Source organism: Lepidochelys olivacea (genome assembly GCF_965140295.1).
Source record: "Lepidochelys olivacea isolate rLepOli2 genome assembly, chromosome: 8".
NCBI lineage: Eukaryota > Metazoa > Chordata > Testudines > Cheloniidae > Lepidochelys > Lepidochelys olivacea.
This window is the reverse complement of record NC_140418.1, coordinates 46,414,050-46,434,258: the sequence shown is the minus strand read 5'-3', so window position 1 is coordinate 46,434,258 and position 20,209 is coordinate 46,414,050. Positions and strand designations below refer to the sequence as shown.

The 20,209-nt window shown below is 44.5% G+C and overlaps 2 protein-coding genes across 17 annotated transcripts in view; both read left to right on the top strand.

Annotated features, from left to right (window-relative positions):
• The window catches only part of LOC311525165 (dimethylaniline monooxygenase [N-oxide-forming] 4-like), a 28,678-nt gene extending 25,665 nt beyond the window's left edge, over positions 1 to 3,013 (top strand). For all 5 annotated transcript variants that reach the window (XM_084637027.1, XM_084637026.1, XM_084637028.1 and 2 more), the window contains one exon: positions 1,715 to 3,013. In XM_084637027.1, coding sequence (XP_084493153.1) covers positions 1,715 to 2,144 — 430 coding nt within the window. In that variant the 3' untranslated portion in view covers positions 2,145 to 3,013. The remainder of the gene's footprint in view (positions 1 to 1,714) is intronic.
• A 9,302-nt stretch (positions 3,014 to 12,315) lies between these two features.
• The window catches only part of PRRC2C (proline rich coiled-coil 2C), a 115,158-nt gene continuing 107,264 nt past the window's right edge, over positions 12,316 to 20,209 (top strand). For all 12 annotated transcript variants that reach the window (XM_084636251.1, XM_084636247.1, XM_084636255.1 and 9 more), the window contains exon 1: positions 12,316 to 12,453. The gene's annotated coding sequence lies outside the window, so the exon portion shown is untranslated. The remainder of the gene's footprint in view (positions 12,454 to 20,209) is intronic.

The window sequence follows — 20,209 nt, the reverse complement described above, 5'->3', positions numbered from 1 at the left end:
CCCTTTGGGACCAATGGGATCTGGTTCCTGATGAATGGTGTCTCCACCTATTGGCTGGTGGTACAGGTGGCCACGCTGCTAGGACCTCTAGGAATAAGTTAACTAGTGTAGTAACTATGCCCAGATAAGAATTACAACTGTTCATTTCCTGGAACAGGAAAAGGGGGAATTAAGGAAGGAGAGGAGATCAGGAGACACACTTGGGGGTGGCACTAAAATGGATCCCTGGCCTGTGTTACAACAATGGCCATTCCCAGGGTCTCCTTGGGCCCAATTTGTGCAGTGTGGCTGGAGATCAAGGGGCAGGCTGGCATCGCTGTGGGTAATTTCACAGTTGGCTGGTTGGTGTCCCAAGTGAATCAAGCCATGGCTGATTCCTGGCCTCCAGTGCAGAAGGGGCCTGTGGGCATTGTTGTCTTCCAGCTCTTAGAGTTGCCACAGCTTCTGGATGTTTAGGCTTCCTGGAGAAGTGCGGGGCCTCTGAGTCAGCTTCAGGCTTCTGACCAGGAGAGTCAGAAAATGGCTTCCCCTCCATGCAACCAAAGAGAATACATCCCTTCCCCTCCCTCCCCACCTGCCCCGCAGGGTTGCTCCATCTCTGAAGTCACATAGAGGCCAGTCCGGCATGTTCATGAAACTTCTGGCTAGGCCCTCCAGCACAAGCCAGTAGGAAGGCAGCCTCAGTCTCCACACTGTGCTGCTCCCTGCGCTGCAGCACTAGACTGGCAGAGTCTACATCCATACATGGCACAATGACTTCTGGGAACATATCCCATGATTCTTTGTGCTGCAGTAAACTGAGTTGCTCTGTGAATTGTGGGAGAACTTGTCTGTCCTGTCTGAACACACGGGGGAATTGTGGGAAGGCACTGGACTGTTGGCATTCGAGGGGAGCTAGCCTGCGTCCACACCACAGAGTAGTTGTGTTAGCAGATGGCAAATTGTGCCAAGGTGAGTTTTAGCCTATAGGGACTAACCAACTCAAGTTAAAAGCATCGCAGCACTTTCTGCATGAATGGGACTCAAGTGAGGAGCAACACTTGAGTAATAACTCAAGTGAACTTTGCAATGAAGACAAGCTCTTCACTAACTCCAGTGAGCTAACACACCTCTTTTTTTATATCGTGACAACAAGACCTAATGCAGAAAGAGTGAGGATGTGTTCCAAATCCCAGTGACTCACACCTACTCATGAAATAACTTGTGTAGATTTCATTACCTGGGCTCTGGTTCAAATTAAGATCAAGTTAGTGATCAAGATAAAAAATCACCTAACTAATGGCTGACGGTGAACTCTTGTGAGATGAGCAGATGATCTCAGTCTAGCTCTTAATGAACTGGTGACAAATGACCTGAGCAGAGCAAAACAGGCAGACAGAGGTGGGAGGATATGGTCCCTTATGTTTTTAACTCTCCTCAGAGGGGAACCCTCTTAACTTTCATAGCCCTTCTCTGGATCTTTTTTATTTCTGCTACTCCCTTTTTCAGATAGGGTGGCCAAAACTGAACCAAGATGAAGGGTATAAAATTGATGTATATGATGGCATTACGTTTTCAGTGTTATTCTATAGCCATGTCTTTAATGGTTTGCATGTCTGACCATTTGCTCTGCACGGAGCTTTGTATGAATCAGGGAAATGGGAAGGAGTTTCAGTCACGCATTTTTTATATACCCAGAAATACAATAACCTCTTTATTTTATTTCCTAATGAAGGGGTCTTTCCAACAAGCAGAGCAAAATCATATCGAGTTACATTGGCTACATGGATGAAATTGCATCATGTGTTGGTGTAAAACCCAACATACTGCTGCTATTCCTGAAGGATCCCAAGCTGGCCCTGGAAGTTTTCTTTGGGCCGTGCACCCCTTGCCAGTATCGCCTGGCTGGACCAGGAAAATGGGTAGGAGCCAGAAACACCATCCTGACCCAGTGGCACCGGACTCTGAAGCCCCTGAGAACTCGAGTCATTGATGATTCTTCCAATCACTCTTCCGTTTTCCATTTGCTTACAATTCTTGGCCTTCCTGCACTCCTTTGTGCTGGTTTATTTATTTGTAAATATTCCCCTCAACTGTGGTTCCCTGGGGTAAGATTAGGTGCTATTCCCATATGTAAAATGGGCTTTATGAAAGGAGGGCTCTGAGTAGCTGGTGAAGGTTCTAAAATGTGCTGCTAGAAGACAATAACTTCAATGACTGGAACCATTCACCAGTTTCCAGAAAAATTCAGACTCTTCCGCCCAGCTCATCCCAATCAGATTGACACCGGAAACCACCTCTGGCCTTGACACTTTGAGAATATACACCCTTGCTCTCCAGCTAATGTGAAGTTGGTCCTGAGATCAACCACTGGCTGAGGAAGCCCTGACAATGCAGAACCAGAGAGCAACAGAGACTATAGAGATTACCAACTCAATCAATGCCTCAGATTATTACAGCTGAGATGTCAGATGTTTCATTTGTCTTTCACCATTGACCCTACCTGTTTACTGATTGCATATTGTTTGTCTTGGATTATGAAAATAGACTAGTCAGCTGCTCTTTTGTACAGAGAGAAGTTGTATAGACAAGTTTCTAATCACTTTCATTTTCTGATTCTTTCCCATTTTGTGCTTGCTAGCGGGTGTAGTGCTTACCTTAGCAGATGAGCCACACTTCCTGGTGCCCTGCACCTTATGTAGTTATTTCCAACAAATAATTATCTTGACTCAGACCCCACTCACCGTCAACCTGGGTTTGATTTACCGCAAAGGCAATGGAGCCTTCTGAATTGGTTTTGTACCGGACCTGGAATTTGTGCTGCAGCGGAATTTCGGTGGCATTTTAGAGACAGTCCATTATGTCAATATGGGCATCCACAAACCATGATATATATTGTTTAGGACTGCCAAATGACTCAACTTCCTGGAGGTCTTCGTGCCTTGAACATCATCAATAAGAACACTGTGGCTTGGCTCAATCAGATTGCATATGCAAAATAATTAAATAAATAAAATTTCCAACAATACAAAGAGGATGAAAATCTTTAGCATTCTGATTTTAGTAGCATTTTACACTAATTTGGACAGAGGCAGAACTAAGAATTATCTAGACCATCCCTGAGAGGTGTTTTTCTAACCTGTTCTTAAAAACCTCCAGCGGTGGAGATTCCATATCCTCCTTAGGTAATTTATTTCAGTGCTTAACCACTGTCAAAGTTTGACTCAGACTCACAATTTATCAGACCACTCTGTTTTATTAGCAAAGCTGCTCTGCTAATACATTTAGAAGTGAGCCCCCCGAGTGGGGCTTGTGTCTCTTAATTTATACAGCTTGCTGGAGAACAAGTTACAGAGAAGTTACAGACAAAAGAAGAAAAAGATTTTAGTCACCACCCTTCGAGATCCCTGAGACCAGTCACGTATCTTCAATTACCTGCCACCCTTAACAATCTCCTTTAACAGCTTCCAGTTAACTGAACTAATTGCCCTTCACACCTTCCATTCTGATGCCTGCTTCTTAGACGTGCTGGCTCTATCTTAATTGCTTCTCCATTCAAAAGCTAACTGTCCCTACGTGTGCACCCTCAGATACTTTGTAACATGTTTTGGCATGCACTCTCATATACAATGTATCCAGCATGTCCCCTTATACAACGTTATACTTATACAATGTTATACTTCCACACCACCCTGACAGTTAAGAAGTTTTTCCTAAATCTTCCTTGCTGCATTTTAAGCCCATTGCTTTTAGTCCTGATTTCAGTGGTTAAGGAAAACAATTTATCACCCTCCTCTTTAACAACCTTTTACATACTTGAAGACTAATATGTTCCTCCTCAGTCTTCTCTTCTCCAGACTAAACAAGCCCATTTTTTTTTCAATCTTTCCTCGTAGGTTGTGTTTCCTAGACCTTTAATCATTTTTGTTCCTCTCCTCTGGACTTTCTCCAATTTGTCCATGTAGTGATTCTGTGGCTGTCCCTCCCCATCAGGCTCAGAGGGAGGCTACTCTGTCTCACTATGTCAGTAAAGGAGTCAATTAGCAGGCTAGGGCTCTGAACCTCTGGGCGGGCAAAGCAACAAGCAGTCTGTAGCCCAAAGCCTCCTGGCTTGGGAACTCAGCCATTGACAGTCTAAAAACTCTGACCCTTTAGCTACAACCTTCATGCTGGAGCAGGCAGCAAACACCATCTGGGGCTCTGGGTGGGCAGAGCAATAGGCAGTCTTTAGCCTACGTGAGTAGGCCTGCTAGCCTCAGGTGACTAAGCCACCATCCCCCCTAGGAGTGGGAGGACTTGGGCCCATCCTACACCACCAGGTCCCAGCCCAGGCCTCTAACAGTGGTGGGTGGTCCCACCACTTGGTCAGCAGGGCAGTCACTGAAAAACACTGACTCATTTTCTGGCCACATAACCGGACTAATATCTGGTTTCTGTTGGCTGCTTCCTACCCCTGCCTGTAGGGCTCCGTTGCTCGTGGATGCTCAATTTCCTTGAGGTAATCGTCTGGCAGCAGTCCTGGCAGCTCCTCGGGATACTCATCTGGTGACAGTTTCGGCAGCTCTCCTCCTTCAGGGTTCTCCTCTGGGACAGAGATTGGCACAGCTCGGTCCTTGGTCTGGGACTGGCCACAAGGCAGAGGCATCTGACTCCTTCCCTGGCTTTGGCCCACCTGAGCTAGAGACCGCACCTCTTATACTTCCTGTTCCTCCCCTCTGCCTCTGGCATGGAGGCGGGACTTGCCTAACTCTGCCCAACAGGGGGTGGAGAGTGGTTCCTCTCCGTCAGGCTCAGAAGGAGGCCACTCTGCTTCACTACAATCCAGAACAGGACACAATTCTATAGCTGAGGCCTTATCTGTGCTGAATGGAGTGGAAGAATTTCTTCTCATGTCTTGCTTATAACACTCCTGCTAATACAGCCCACAATGATGCTTGCTTTTTTTTTTTTTTTGCAACAGTATTACATTGTTGACTCACGTTTAGTTTGTGATCCACTATAATTGCCAGATCCTTTTCTGCAGTATTCCTTTCTAGGCAGACATTTCCTATTGTGTATTTGTGCAAATGATTATTCCTTTCAAGTGGAGTACTTTGCATTTGTCCTTACTGAATTTCATTCTATTTAATTCAGACCATTTTGTCAGAATCATTCTGAATTCTAATTCTATCCTCTAAAGAACTTGCGACCCCTCCCAGTTTAGCATCATCCACAAACTTTATCAGTGTACTCTCTATGCCATTATCTAAATCATTTTATAAAGATATTGACTAGAACCAAACCCAGGACAGAAATCAGCAGGACCCAACACGATATGCCCTTTCAGCTCAATTGTGAACCATTGATAACTACTCTCTGAGTACAGTTTTCCAGCCAGTTCTGTACCAACCTTATAGTAGGTTTGTCTAGGCTATATTTCTCTAGTTTGCTTATGAGAAGGTCATGTGAAACAGTATCAAAATCTTTCTGGAAGTCAAGATATGACATCTACTACTTCCCTCCATCCACAAGGCTTGTTACCTTGTCAAAGAAGGATATTAGGTCAGTTTGACATGATCTGTTCTTAACAAATCCATGTTGACTGTTATTTATTATCTTATTTTCTTCTCGGTGCTTACAAATTGATTGTTTATTTGCTTCATTATTTCTGTGGGTAAGAAGTTAAGATGACTGATCTATAATTCCCTGGGTTGTCCTGATTCCCCATTTTATATATTAGGACATGGGATTGGTTCCCAGGGGACCAAGGGGAAGGGATTGGTGGACCATTAAACAATGACTGTTGTTGCTGGGTGTGGCTGGGCATTTTCATTGCAGTCACCTGGTGTTAGCAAAACATAAGGTAAGCTAAATCTACTCCTGCCTTCTCCCTCAGGTTTGGTGGCTGCTTCATGGTGTGGCAGGTCTGAAGGGTGTGAATGTGAAGCATGTTAAGGAGGAAACTTGCAGTTCACACTCTGTAAAATCTCCAGGGAAGACCATGTCTATGAGAAGTAGTAAACTTCGTTCCTGGCAGTAAATATCTGTGTAAACCCCTGGTCAGTGTGTGGAATGGATCCTGATCCACAGAGGATATGGATCTGTTACAGCTCTCAGTTAAAGAACCTGGCTCTTTAGCTCAAGGACGAAGCTGTAGACATTTATGTTTTCAGTTCTGGAGATCCTTAGTGTCAGTCAAGATGGTGGCCCTCAAATCTGCATGATTGAGCCCTAGCAGAATGAATACCTTTTTTGTTTGTTTGTTTGTTTGTTTTGGAATAGCTGTAATACTTTAGTTCCTGATCTCTTTAAAGAGACCAGCTTTCCTGTGGCGGTTTCCTTCAACAACATAAAAGAAACAGCAGAGATTCATAGTTTGTAAGGCCAGAAGAGTCTTCTGTGATCATCTAGCCTGACCTCTTGCACAACACTGCCCATAAAACGTCACTGGACTAATTCTTGTTTGAACTAGAGCATATCTTCTAAACATCTAATCTTGATTTAAAAATCACCAGTGATGGAGAGAATCCACCTCAGCCCTTGGTAAATTGTTCCAGTGGTTAATCACCTTCATTGTTAAAAATGTGTGCCTTATTTCCAGTCTGAATTTGTCTAGTTTCAACTTCCAGCCATTGGATCTTGACTTCTGGCCATCGAATCTTGATATCATAATGCCGCCTCCAACAAAGCCCTTGAGGAGAGCTAGCTAGGCTCAAGAACAGCTTTCAATGGACACTTAAAAGGTTTTGCCCTCCTCCCTGCCATGCATACTGACTTTGATTTTTGAAATGGTTTCCTAGAACTGTTGAGTCAATTTCTGGACATGTGAGTATTTATAGTGTGGGTGGAGCCACCGTCCTCAGTAGCATATACAGGATGAGAATTCCAGGTCACCCAGCTCCCTCTCCCATCTACATGAGTAAAAATAAGCAAAACAAATAAAACCAAGATATGTGGTTTTTTGAAATGTATTTTTTGTCTGGTGGGAAATACACATATGAGCATGTATGGGACCCCAGGGTTTTTGATGCATGTTTATTGGCAAATTATTTAGAATTCCTCAACATATTATTTTCTTGCTTTTAGATTGTAAGTTCTCTGAGCAGTGCCTGTGTCTTCCTCTCTTTAGAAAGGATCTCGCACACATTGGTGCTGCCTCAGTCTAAATAATGAAAATATTGCTCTTATTCATATTCATTATTTTATGGCATCAAAATGTGATTTAGGTGCTTCTCAGAAGACATGGTAAGTCACGGTCCCTGCCCTAAAGAGCTTACAGTTGAATCATAGAATCATAGAATCACAGAATATCAGGGTTGGAAGGGACCTCAGGAGGTCATCTAGTCCAACCCCCTGCTCAAAGCAGGACCAATCCCCAATTAAATCATCCCAGCCAGGGCTTTGTCAAGCCTGACCTTAAAAACTTCTAAGGAAGGAGATTCTACCACCTCCCTAGGTAACACATTCCAGTGTTTCACCACCCTCCTAGTGAAAAAGTTTTTCCTAATATCCAACCTAAACCTCCCCCACTGCAACTTGAGACCATTACTCCTTGTTCTGTCCTCTTCTACCACTGAGAATAGTCTAGAACCATCCTCTCTGGAACCACCTCTCAGGTAGTTGAAAGCAGCTATCAAATCCCCCCTCATTCTTCTCTTCTGCAGACTAAACAATCCCAGTTCCCTCAGCCTCTCCTCAGAAGTCATGTGTTCCAGACCCCTAATCGTTTTTATTGCCCTTCACTGGACTCTCTCCAATTTATCCACATCCTTCTTGTAGTGTGGGGCCCAAAACTGGACACAGTACTCCAGATGAGGCCTCACCAATGTCGAATAGAGGGGGACGATCACGTCCCTCTATCTGCTCGCTATGCCCCTACTTATACATCCCAAAATGCCATTGGCCTTCTTGGCAACAAGGGCACACTGCTGACTCATATCCAGCTTCTCGTCCACTGTCACCCCTAGGTCCTTTTCCGCAGAACTGCTGCCTAGCCATTCGGTCCCTAGTCTGTAGCTGTGCATTGGGTTCTTCCGTCCTAAGTGCAGGACCCTGCACTTATCCTTATTGAACCTCATCAGATTTCTTTTGAAGACCCTGATTCTGCAAAAGTATTACACAGAGAGACTCCTGCACCCATGTGATCCTAAAAGTTCCCCAGTGACAGCTGGCACATTGTTGTCATGATATTTACCCAAAAGGTGGCATGTAATATACCACTGGAAAACTAATAACTCAGCGATCATTAATATTTTTCCATGATGCATGTATGGTACATCCCCAAAAGACTTTATAGACATATGCTGGAAATATGTGACTAAAATATTTTTAAACCAGGCAGGTTAGGGGAATTGATAAACAGGTTCTCTCCAGACAAAGGAAAAAGGCCAACATCTGAAACCAGGTGTGGCCAAATTCAGTGGGCTATTCATTTGTACTGGAGGTTGCGGGAAGAGATAATTTGCATTGTAAAAATCATCAGTGGGGGAGAAGAGACAGCATTAAGTCTATACCAGACAGCATGGCATCCACACCTAGCAGGGAAAGGAACTTTATCTGGAGATATGTTTCAGAAGAATACATTTCCAATGTTTACTGGCCTACAAAAAGAGGGGGAGCAAGCCCCTAAGTTATCCTGAGGAGTCAAAGAAGCCCAGTGCTTTGAGCTCTGTGTGTAGGGTCCTGGACAGAGGGTCTGGTTAACCATGGTGGAAAAGAGACTTGGTGAAAAACACTTCTTTGTACAAGATACCCTACTTTGTTAAAGCAGGTTTTAGTCTTAGATGTATATTTTTACTTCTGTTTGCTCGTAACCCTTTCTATCTTTATTCCTTATACTTGGTATCATATAAACCTATAGCTTTTTGTTTAATGACCTTGTTTTAATTTTCCTATAAACCAGCTCAGTGCTGTGATTGAAATAGAGTGTTTGTCAAACTCCAGTTAAATTAATAAGCTGCAGTGCATTGTCTCTTTAAAGGAGCAACAAACTTCGTAACTTTTGTAAGTGGTCAGTGAGAGAGGTGGACATTGCAGGGAGACAATTTTGGGGACATTCGGGGCTGGGAGGGTGGTGGGATGACTCTGTAACAAGTAACTGGGTTGTGGAATCCAAGGTATGCTTCTTCCCCAGGGTCTGGTAAATCAAAATGAGGTTGATCAGGAGGTCTCACAACTTTGTGGGGCCACAGATCTCCATGCCGTCTAGTGGATAGAAGAGTAGACTGGTAGTCAGGAGACCTAGGATGAAATCTTGCCTGTATTGAAGTCAATGGAGATTTTGCCATTCAATGAAGCCTGGATTTCACTCCGGGTTCTATTCTTGGCTTTGCCACTGATTGCTGTATGAGCTTAGGCAAGTCACTTCACCTGTTTGTGCTTCTGTTTCCCTTCCCACCCTTTGTCTGTCTTGTCCATGTAGATTGCAAGCTGTTGAGGGCAGGGACCATCTCTCACTATGTGTTTTTACAGTGCTAGAACAATGGGGCCTGAATCTCTAGCTGAGACCTCCAAGCACTACCATAATTCAAATAATAATTAGTAAGAAAAATGCTGCAGGGTTTCTTCCTTTTATGTAAATGACTCCTTCTGTTATCTCAGAATTATGAGTCTTTATTTCTGATGTCAAGAGTTTTCAACAATCAAAGTGAGGTCGCCACATTTGTGGTGGGATGCTGGTAACTTTGGGAGTGAAACGAGTAGTGTGCCTTGAAATAAGATTTGCAGAAGCAGGGCCTAAATCTGTTTTGGTACTGCGATGGAGCCGAAGGATTGGTTCTACTCTCCAGCTTTTAAACAGTCCCTTGGAGAAATACCTTCAGTGTGCTATGCCCATTAAGGTTCCACTCTTCTCCAGGGTAGGCCACATGGCCTCAACACCTCCAAGACTGAGCTGCTAGGCTCCAGCAGGCCCGTTTCACACCATGAACTCTGCCCAGCGAGTCCAACTGAGAAAGACTCCTAGTCAGAGATTTTTTCATTCTTCAAGGACCAATGCACCTCACAAGTGGTTGTGGTGACACCAGGCAGCCTTCTCAAAACAAAGTAGGACTTATCAGTCAACAGAAACACAGCAGCGGAAAGTCCTTGGGTTGGCCTAGAGAAGCAACGATTACGACATAATCCATCCTGACCAACCCAGTGCTCCAAGCTGCAGTCAAATCCATTTCTGGCTCTCTCCCTCTATTTCTTTGTCTGTTCCAGGTGAGAGCCCTGGGTCTCTCCAAAGGCCAGCTCTTATCCAAGCCACCTGCCCGGTTCGGGCTGCTATCCTCCTGTGGGTTCACATGTTCCACCTGCCAGAGTTTCCTGTGGGTAGGTGTCAGTTGTTCAGTCCTTGGCATTCTCAAGGTCATCTCAGAGCCTCCACTTCTATAGGTCAGTTTCAGGTAGTCCTTAACAATCCCTTTATACCATCTCAGACAGCTATGTGACTCAATGCCTCCAGTCTCCTGATATGCCCCAAGAGCAGCTTTTAACCGTTTTGGACCCACTGAGTTACAATCCCTAGTCAAGTAAGTCACTGTCATGTATATCATTCATAAAAATATTACAGAAAATTACTACTGTGGTACAGGTGCCCCATTAAAGCATTGCCAGCCCCCAAATGTTCAGAATTCATTATTCAGGCCCCACAAAAATCATAAGATTTTTTTTTAAATAATACATTTTTGATTCCTTTTATTTTCATCCTGGCCTTTGAGTCTTTAGCACGCACAAAGGCCTGAAACTTACCTTGTCAGTTTTGCCAGCTCTTGCAATTTTTGCATCAGTCTTGCAGTATTTTCTGATAGCCCCAGCTCCTGGAGACTTGTGTTTATGTGAGAATCTCTGCTTTCATTTTTAAAAAAAATACACTTCTAGCCCTCATGGTTGCAGAGAAAATCTGGACAATATGACCCTTAAAGGCTCAAACATCAGAAGGCAGATAGAAAGACTCCAAATTTAAATTTTAATCTTATTTTTAAACCAGTCTTCTGATTTATTTTATGGCCCAACTGATGATTTTTGAATGCTTTTGGTTGGCAATTCTGTTTATGTAATCATTTGACTCTAGGACCTGGGGATTTAACGTAAAACATCAAACCTCATGAGAGTTTTTACAGGCTCTCTTCAGCAGTGCCAGCATCTCGCCGTATTTGGTAGTTTACTTAAACCACAGCTCACGGAAACAATTATATGTGAATCTCATATTTCATTTTAAAAATAAAGTGAGGCCTTGCCTGCACACAATAGTAGTACTGCTTTAGCTACACCGGTTTATCTCTAAAAAAGCCCCTTTATTTTGAGTCCCAGTCCAGTGCTGTATCCACTAGGCCACTACATGATACAACCTCCTTGTTTGGGCTCGGTTACACCAGTACAGGTTATTCCTGTACAGGAAGGAGAATCCACTATACTGCTATATGGTGCCTTTACACCAATATAATAGCTTCCACACTACTGGCCGTACTGGTATAAATATATACTTTTTAAAAAAATCTCACCCCTATCTAAACTAGCTATACGGTAGAAAAACTTTGAGTATGTGTACTCTGCAATTAGACATCCACAGCTGGCTCATGTCAGCCGACTCCGGCTCGAGGGACTTGGGCTAAGGAGCTATTTAATTGTTGCATCCCCACACCTGGGATCCTAGAACCCGGATTTCAGCCTGAACTCAAATGTCTACTAACTGCAATTAAACAACCCCTTAGCCTGAGCACCACGAACATGAGTCAACTGGTATGGGCAGCTGCAAGTTTTTAATTGCAGTATAGACATACCCTCTGTGAATAGCAGGTCTTAGTTTCTAGCTCTTGTCCTTGTAGAGAACAGATTGGAAACATAACCTGTGTGCACCTCACAAACTCAGAAAACAGAAGGGAAGGGAAGGGAAATAATTTCCCATTTATTTTTAAAATCTCATGATTTTTTTAGCCTGATTCCTGGATGTTGGCAGGCTCGCAATACCTGCTCTTTGCCAAGGTGTGCGATAGCTCCTAATCCAGCATTCAACCAGCACAGCTTTCTTACAAGCTGAGCAGGGGCCTCAGATTTACTGGGATTTGCAAACTTTGCTGTGTCCTGCAAGAGTCAGGAAGGCCAGGGAGGAATCTGGAGCTTCTCCAACCTCCTCTGGGCTGACCCCAAAAGAGAACCTCGAGAAACAAAAGCCACGAGGTGCCCCTGGGGGTTAGAGTGACCTGATTGTCCTGCCCTTCCCACACCCGCCGCAGCGCCTGCCTCCCTGGAAGGGCAGTTCCAGCAGGCTCCTGCAGGTGGAGCTATCGACTCCGTGGAGAGGAGGAATCCGCCCAGGCTACTGCGGCAGCCAGGCATCACGTGACCGGTGCTGCGTGGGCGCTGCGCGGTGAGGTCAGACGCCGTTGGCGCCGGCTTGGCCGCCCGCCATCTTGGCCTCTGTGTGGAGGCGGTTCGCGCGGTGGTAGCGGCCTCACCGAGTCCCGCAGCCGGGTACAGGCCACAGCGCCGGCCCCGGACGCTGCGCGCCAGGTAAGAGGCCGCAGGGGAGCCGGGAGAGGGGAGCTGGCCGGCAGGCTCCTCCCGTAGGGGAGCGAAGCTCGCCGCCGCTTCCCCCGCGGCCGGGCGGGGCCGGGCCGGGCCCCTGGAGCCGGTGGGAGCGGCACTCAGATGAGAGCGGCCTGCGCCGCATGGCCTGGGGGGCTCCGTCTGGGCCCCGCTCCTGCTTGGCGTGGGGGGAGCTTGGAGGGCCCAGGGGCTGCGGCGAGGGGAGAGGGTTCTGCTCGCTGGCATGGAGAAGGGAGAGGGCTCCCCGAGACCTTCCCGGGAGGAGATGATTGCGGGGGGCTCCCCGTGAGCCCTCTTTTGCTTTCTCCTGTGGGGGAAGGGGCCCGGCCCCATCGTGCTGCTGGGGGGGGGGGGGAGATGAGGCGAGGGTAAGGGGCCCAGCATACAGTGGTGCTCTGCGGGGAGGTGAGGTCAGGCGCGGGGGGAAGAGACCCGAGCCCCATAGCGCTGTTCCGGGGGAGGGTGAAACGAGCCGGGGCGGGGGGAGGGATACCAGCCCTATAGTGTTGGTGCCTGGAGCTGAGCAAAGGGGCCTTATTTCTTTGCAGTGAGTAATGGGTCCTTTTTTCTTCCCTTTTTTGAGGATGGCTTGGGTTGAACCTGTATTTCTCTCTTGGCTCCATGACAAGAGTGATCGATTGGTTCTGCTCTTTGCAGGCACTGTGAGCTCCATGGGGCGCTGCAGAAGCAGCATCTCTTCCCTGCTCACCCCCAGCTGTATGAATAGCCACGAAGGGGAAGGCACTTGGTACAGGAATATTGTATGGTGAAACTGAGCTTTTTCCTCCCTATTGAGGCAACTAATCTCACAAATGGGTTGTTGCAAGTTTGGAGGCATGGGGCATCAGTGTCTTTTTGGTCAATGCAGTTTAGTTATCTTATCTCTTTCTTCCTCTTACTCTAAAATATTTCAGTTTTCTCATCTATCACTGGTCAAGGCATGGGCTATGCACTTAATGCAGTTAATGTTAGTTTGTAGTTGCAGTTTTTGTTCCAATTTTATGCCTGTATTATGGGATACTTGGCTATCATTTCCAAGGTCCTATGCTCTATAATGTCTAGGTTATGATGAGACAAACGTTTTTGTACTACTTGAGGTGAACAGGGTGAGCAGACATTGCAGGATTATTTCATTTAGTGTCAGAATAAAACCCAGATCACTAAAGTCTTGTTTATGCCATTGTTACAGCAGTAGGAGTGCTAGTGTAGACATGGTTCCAGGAGGCTGCTGGCATTTTAACATGGAGCTGTCTAGACCTGCTGCTGGTCTACATTAAGCATTCTGGGCGTCACCATTGAGGGAAGCGATGGTTGGAAATTTTGGGGGAAAAGATTAATTATCGACGCAGCTCAACAGATTTCCAAGAAAGTGCAATGTTCCTTTGCTGACTAATCAACAGGAAGCATCCCAGTCTGTAGTCAGAAGTGTTGTCCAATATACATGCTGTTCCAGTGTGTTTCTCGTTATCCCATTGCCCATGCCCAGCCTGTCTCAGAGGATTCCAGACTTAAGTTTTTAAAAGTGACTTACAAAGGGAAATAGGAATTCATGAAGAAAAGAGCGAAATGTATGAAAAAGGCCTGAAGGGGGTCTTTTGGGGAGTGAAGGCAGTGATGTTCTGTGGGTTTTGTTTTTTTTAATTGTTGTGTTTTTGTGTTAAATAACAGGAATGTCAGATCTTCTCAGTTCTTTCTGGTCTCAGATGTGTAATGGGAGGTTTTTTCACCACTTAATTCAAAGGCCTTTTTTCCTTCCCAAGTATTTCTCAAGCATTTGAGTCAAATAGGTGTTGGCAAAAAATAAACTACAAAATTTTTGAACAGTTAGACTAAAAATCCATTTCCCTCTCAATAGTTTAGTTTTCAGTCTCTTGTCCAGTGTGATATAGTTCCACTTGTCCTTCAATCTTCTGCAGAATTTCTGATGTAAATTTTTTTTTTAAAGAAACCTTCCCGTCTCCTTCCTACATAGTAGAGAAGCAAAATGGGCACAAAATTAATTTTATTCCCCTGGCAGGTCACCTTTAATATCTGTGCTGCTAGAAGCTTGTCCGTTCTCAGTTTTTCTTTCCATACTATGAAGTTCAGAGTAAAATGTGTCATTTTTTTATCAAGCTTAATATAGGGGCATTATAGTATGTTTGTTACTCAGTGTTGTTCTTTGAATTAAGAAATGAACATTTTCAGTCCTTAGGACTTGGTGCGCCTTTGACAAAAGCATGGCTTGTGCCATGGAGTACAGCATATTCTCTGATAAACATTAAAAGGTGACATTTACCTTTTAAGAAGGTATTTTTATAATGGATTTCAAAGGAGCTAAAATGGGAGGCAGCATGATCTAATATCTAATGGAGACTGGGACTCATCACCTGTCTTCTGCTAGAACTAACATGCTGTGGCCTTGAGTGTACCCAGTCACTGCACTGCCTAATTTTCTTAATTTGTAAAATGGAGATCACCACTTTTGTAAAGTCCTTAGTAAGATAGATAAAATGTGAGATATATATGCAAACCATTCTTCACAAGCCCTGCTTTGAGGACTGTACCTTTCAAATGCAGTAGTAGCATAAATTCTCTTTACTCGTTATTTAAACCATTTAAATGGAAACATTGCTTTTGGAATAAACTTCTGCAAAAATAGTTGCAAAAGTTACAGTTGAGTTGAAGTTTTACTGGAGTACTTCTGGTTATATAGATTTATAGAATGCATCTTCAGCCTGTGGGAAAATCAGATATAACAGTCTGTTCTGAGAAGTGAAATGGTTGCAAGTAAAAGATTGCACATTTTAGGACAGCTTGTCTAGGGTATTGCTATGCCTGGGTGGGTTTTTGTTTCAATCAGTAAAAGGTATGTAAGTAGGTAGATTGGGCATACTGTGTAGTATTACACTGGATCTGGGTTGTGAAGTCTTCATCCCAAATACCTTTATTTAATTAAATGGGGAAGTGACATCAAATTGATAGACAAGGCAGGTGACTTTAGTGGCTCTATTCTGTATGGACAGGCTACGTTTATCAGGGCAGCCAAATGAAAGATGTTGCAATACTCAAGGTGGGATATACAGGGAGGCACTAGTCTAGGCACTAGCCCAGTTCCCTGCTCTGCCACAGACTTTGTGTGATCTTAGGCAAGTCACTTATTCTCTCTGTACCTCAGTTCCCCATTTGTAAAAATGGGGGTAATACTTCCCTACTCACAGAGATGTTGTGAGGATAACTACATTCAAGATTATAAAGCACTCTGAGATCTGATTAAAAAAAAGGCTCTGTGTAATTTTTATGAGGGCCTGGACAAAAGATTTGGGGCAAGTCTACACAACAGTCTTAAATAGACTTATCTTAGGTTGGCTTACAGTCACCACTTCCACACTACCCTCCTTTTGTCAGTGGTGCACTAGGAGCGCTTTCACCGACTGAAGAGGGGCACTGGGGTGGGCTGAGAGTGAGAGCTCTCAGCTCTGCACTGGAGCCCAGCTGCCCCTTGGGGCTTCTTGCCTCCCTGATCCCAGCCAGAACCAGGGGGACAGCCACTTGGGGCTTCTTGCCTCTGGTGGGTAGATGCACCCCGGAGCTTGGTCAACTGCCGTGCTTCCAGCAGGGATCCAAGACCTGGCGGGCAGCAGCACTCAGAGCAGGGAGCCTGGGCAGCAGCCCAGCTTGGCGTGGAGACCTGGTAGCAGCCTGGCTTGGGAGCCGACTTTCTTGTCGATTTCACGGCTGTGTCAGAACCGTGAAATTGACAAGAATGACAGCCAACAGCCCATGTAAGGAATGCAGTGTCTACACAGACACTGTGTTGCCCAACTACACTGATATAAGCCCTATGCTTCTCATGGAGATGGAGTTATGATGGTGTAATAGGGCACTTAAATAGGTGGGAGGAAGTCTGTAGTGGAGACACTGACATAGTTGGGTCGACATATGCTGCTTTATGTAGACTTAACTCTAGTCTAGACCAAGTTTACGATATGAAGCTGAAAAGACAAGATGATGGAGATATTGAGGGGGAAGAAGCCCTCACCCTGGCAATGAGGATTTAGAGTTATACACTGAGAGAATTCTTTCCCTCTTCTAGCAACAAACCTGGGGGAGAAGGACAGGAACTTCAAATTTATCAGACACCCTAAATCCAGAGTTTGCTGTAAATGATGGTGTCTTCAGGCAGGGTACAAGAGAAAAGTAACCTTATAACACCCTCTCTATTTCCATTAGCTAGGGATGGAGGCTGGACTCGACATCATGGAATTGCCACGTTGCTTACTGGTAGAACCTTTCCTTGTTGTTTGTATTGATCTAAGGCTTTCGTAGTCCAATCTGTTTGCCCTGTAATTTTTTTAAGCCTTAGTTTTAGTTTTATAGATCCTGACACAGAATTTTTAATATATTAGCTATAACATGAACAGAAACAAGACAGAAAAGAACACGGCTGAAAGATGTGAAAAAAGATGAACACTGGATAGGTTTGTAAAACTGGGGGGAGGAGGGGGATCTAAACTTGTGACAGCACAAGCGTTAAAAACACAAGGAGCAGAAGATGGAGATAGAAATTGTAATGAAGTACGAAGATAGCGTAATAAAATGCAGAGATGAAAATAGTTTCAATATCTATAGTATACAAACTAACAAATAGACTACTGTTTTTATTATGAATACCTCAACACTACATAACATTAATTTTTTAGCATTTCTTTATAAACTGTTAGTTACAGATTGCGCTAACGCATGTTGTTTTTTTTTATCATTTGTACTCTTTAAATTTAATGTAGTACTTTTTTAGTTAATGGCAAAATGAGACTACTAGTGCAAAAACACAGGTCAAAAGCAAACACTGTACCTTTGAGTCCAAGGTATGTGTAAAACAAGTCTTAAAAGATACCCATGCAAGGGAAAAAACTGACCATCACTGTTTGATATTTTATGATTGAAGGTCTGATTTTTTTTGTATGTTTCCCTGCTCCTGTTTTTACATTATGCTCCTGGGGGAATTCTGTGCCACTGCGCATGCGCAGAATTTGTCCCCCACAGATTTCTTTGCTTCCTGGTAGAAAAACGACTTTCTAATGGGGGAAACCACAAAAATGCTCATGCGATCCTTCCCAGCAGTATGTTTTGGGTGCCCAGGGCTGCCAGCAGAGAGGTAAATCACTGTGTGGCAGGAGGGGGGATTGGGGAAGGCCTGGTTGGTGGCTCCTACCCTGTGCCGGACTCAGCTGGTGGGCTGGGGAGGACGGGACTTCCTCTTCCCCTGCACGGCATCCGGGGCCGGGTCAGACCCACCCCCAGATTTCTTCCCCAGCTGCAGGAAGCTCTGCAAACTCCCGCTGCTTCCTGCAGCCGTTGCTCCTCAGCTGCAGGGGGAGGGATCCCTGTACAGGGAGCTGCTCCCCCATCTGCCCAACCCCCATGCATCCAGACCCCCTCATACCTAGACCGTCCTGCCAAGCCTCACCCCCCAGTGACTCCAACTCCCGCTGCACCTGGACCACCCTGCTGAGCCACCTGCACCCAGATCCCCACCCCACTGAGCCCCAATCAATTGCACCTGGATTCCCATCCACTGAGTCCCACTCCCCCAGCATCTGGACCCCCCACACCCAGTCCCTGTGCCGAGCTCTATCCCCACCACACTCAGTACTCCCCCTCCCCCCCAATGGCAGTGTCTCAGCCACCTTCACCTGGATTCCCCTGCAGAGTCCCATTACCATTGTACTCCAAGCCCCTGTGCATCCAGATCCCCTCCGCACCCGGGTCCCCCGTTGAGCCACCTGCACCCATATTGCCCCTTACAGAACCCTCTCAACCCACACCTGGATTCCCCCACACTAAGCCCCTCCAAACTTGGATCCTGCCTTGCTGAGCCTGCCTGCCCGCACCTGGCATGGAGGGGCAGGGCCCTGGGGTGTTTCAGGGGCAGGGCCCTGGGGTGTTTCTGGGGCAGGCCCGGTCCTTGCACTGTGTCAGTGTTGGGTGCAGCCTCACCATTAAATCGAGATCTTGGGGCAGGGGGATAGGGAAGGGAAGCTGCAAAGTGATCTCTCACCTCTGTACAGCTAATGGTCTGTGCTCCCCAATGCCATGCTGGACCCTCCACATTTATTTGACAAATAAAATTTGCAGAATGTTGCAGAATTTTAAAGTATCGTGTGCATAATTTTAATTTTTTTGGCGCAGAATTTTTTTTTTTTTTTTTTTGGTACAGAATGCCCTCAGGAGTAACACTGGAAATTCAGGTCCCATCTAGCCTGAAAGGTGGTTGGCTGGAGAACTGATAAATCATAATATCACAAGAGTCAAAGGTGTTGGACAGTTGAGAAGAAGAGGGATTTTTACTTGGACTATTTTAAATGCTACTTACTGTTAAACATCTTTTTCAACTTAAAATCATAACAGAGCCTTTAGTAAGAGGAAGGCTTTATTAAAGATTCAAATATTTCATTTAGGTGTAAGATTGAAGTAGACATCCTCTGAGATAGGAACAGCCATACTGGATCGGACTAAAGGTCCACCTAGCCCAGTATCCTGTCTTCCGACAGTGGCCAATGCCAGGTGCTTCACAGGGGGGAGAACCTCTGAATTGATATTTGATATTCCTGACTTCTTTGCTTGCTTGCTTAGAAAAATTAACTTAAAAAAAAAAAAAGGGACAAGAAGACCTTTCAGGCCTTCCTCATGCATCATAAAGTAGCAAAAAAGCCCAAGCCCAGCTTTAAAAAAAAAAATGCGATTATCTTTAATACTTTTCCTTTTGTCCTTAGTCCTAGTGGAACTCGCTTACAAAATTTTTCTTAAAAATTACATGAATATATTCTCATACTGTAGAATTAGAATTTATAATCCCTGTTACATTATAGCTCAAAAAATCTCATCATAAATCTTAATTAAAACTATCTTTAGATAGGTTTTTCCTCAAAAAGCATTTTCTAAAAAAAACTGATTTAATTTAAAAACTGATTTTTTTTTTAATTTTTAAAAAAAAACAACATTGATTTTTATCCACCCTATCAGAAGACTAATGTTAGTGGCGAAGAACTTCTTGGAAAAAGTTTTTTCCCCCCAGTTGTTTGACTGCTCATTGCTTCAAGAATAAAATACGAAACGTAATTTGTTGGGTTCCAAGTAAGGATGTGTAGTCCCTTATAGTATTTTACTCCCTTCCAGATTAATGCTCTCTGACAACTTTTTCACTTGTCAAAGATAAATTATTTCATTTATGGGTCTTGCCCAGTGATACTGTTTATACTTGTGGTTGAAGTCCAGGAAAAGTACCTGAAGCTTGATTTTACATAAAATGTAAATTACGTGTTTTTTACACATGACATCTGGCAAATTTTTTGAAAGCAATGGATTAGTCCACATGAAATTCTTTCCACCCTCACAAGTCAGAGAGGATATTGCAGTCAGGTTATTTTCTACAAAACAGAAACGAAAACAAAATATTGTATATAGAATAGAGTGAGATATTACAAGTAGATATTTGGAATAGCTATTCTGGAATAAACTGTTCTGAAGTTCCATAATAGCTCCCTGTGTGAACACACCATTCAAGAATGTCACTTTATTCCAGTAAAATTAGTGTCCTTATGTTTTTCCCCCAGAATAGTTAGTCCAGTCAATTTCCCCACGTATGCAGGCACTTACTGTGCACATCTCCTTTTGAATAGCACCTTCTCCAAAAGCATAGATGTACTGAGAAGGTAAAAAGTAGATAGGGGACATACAG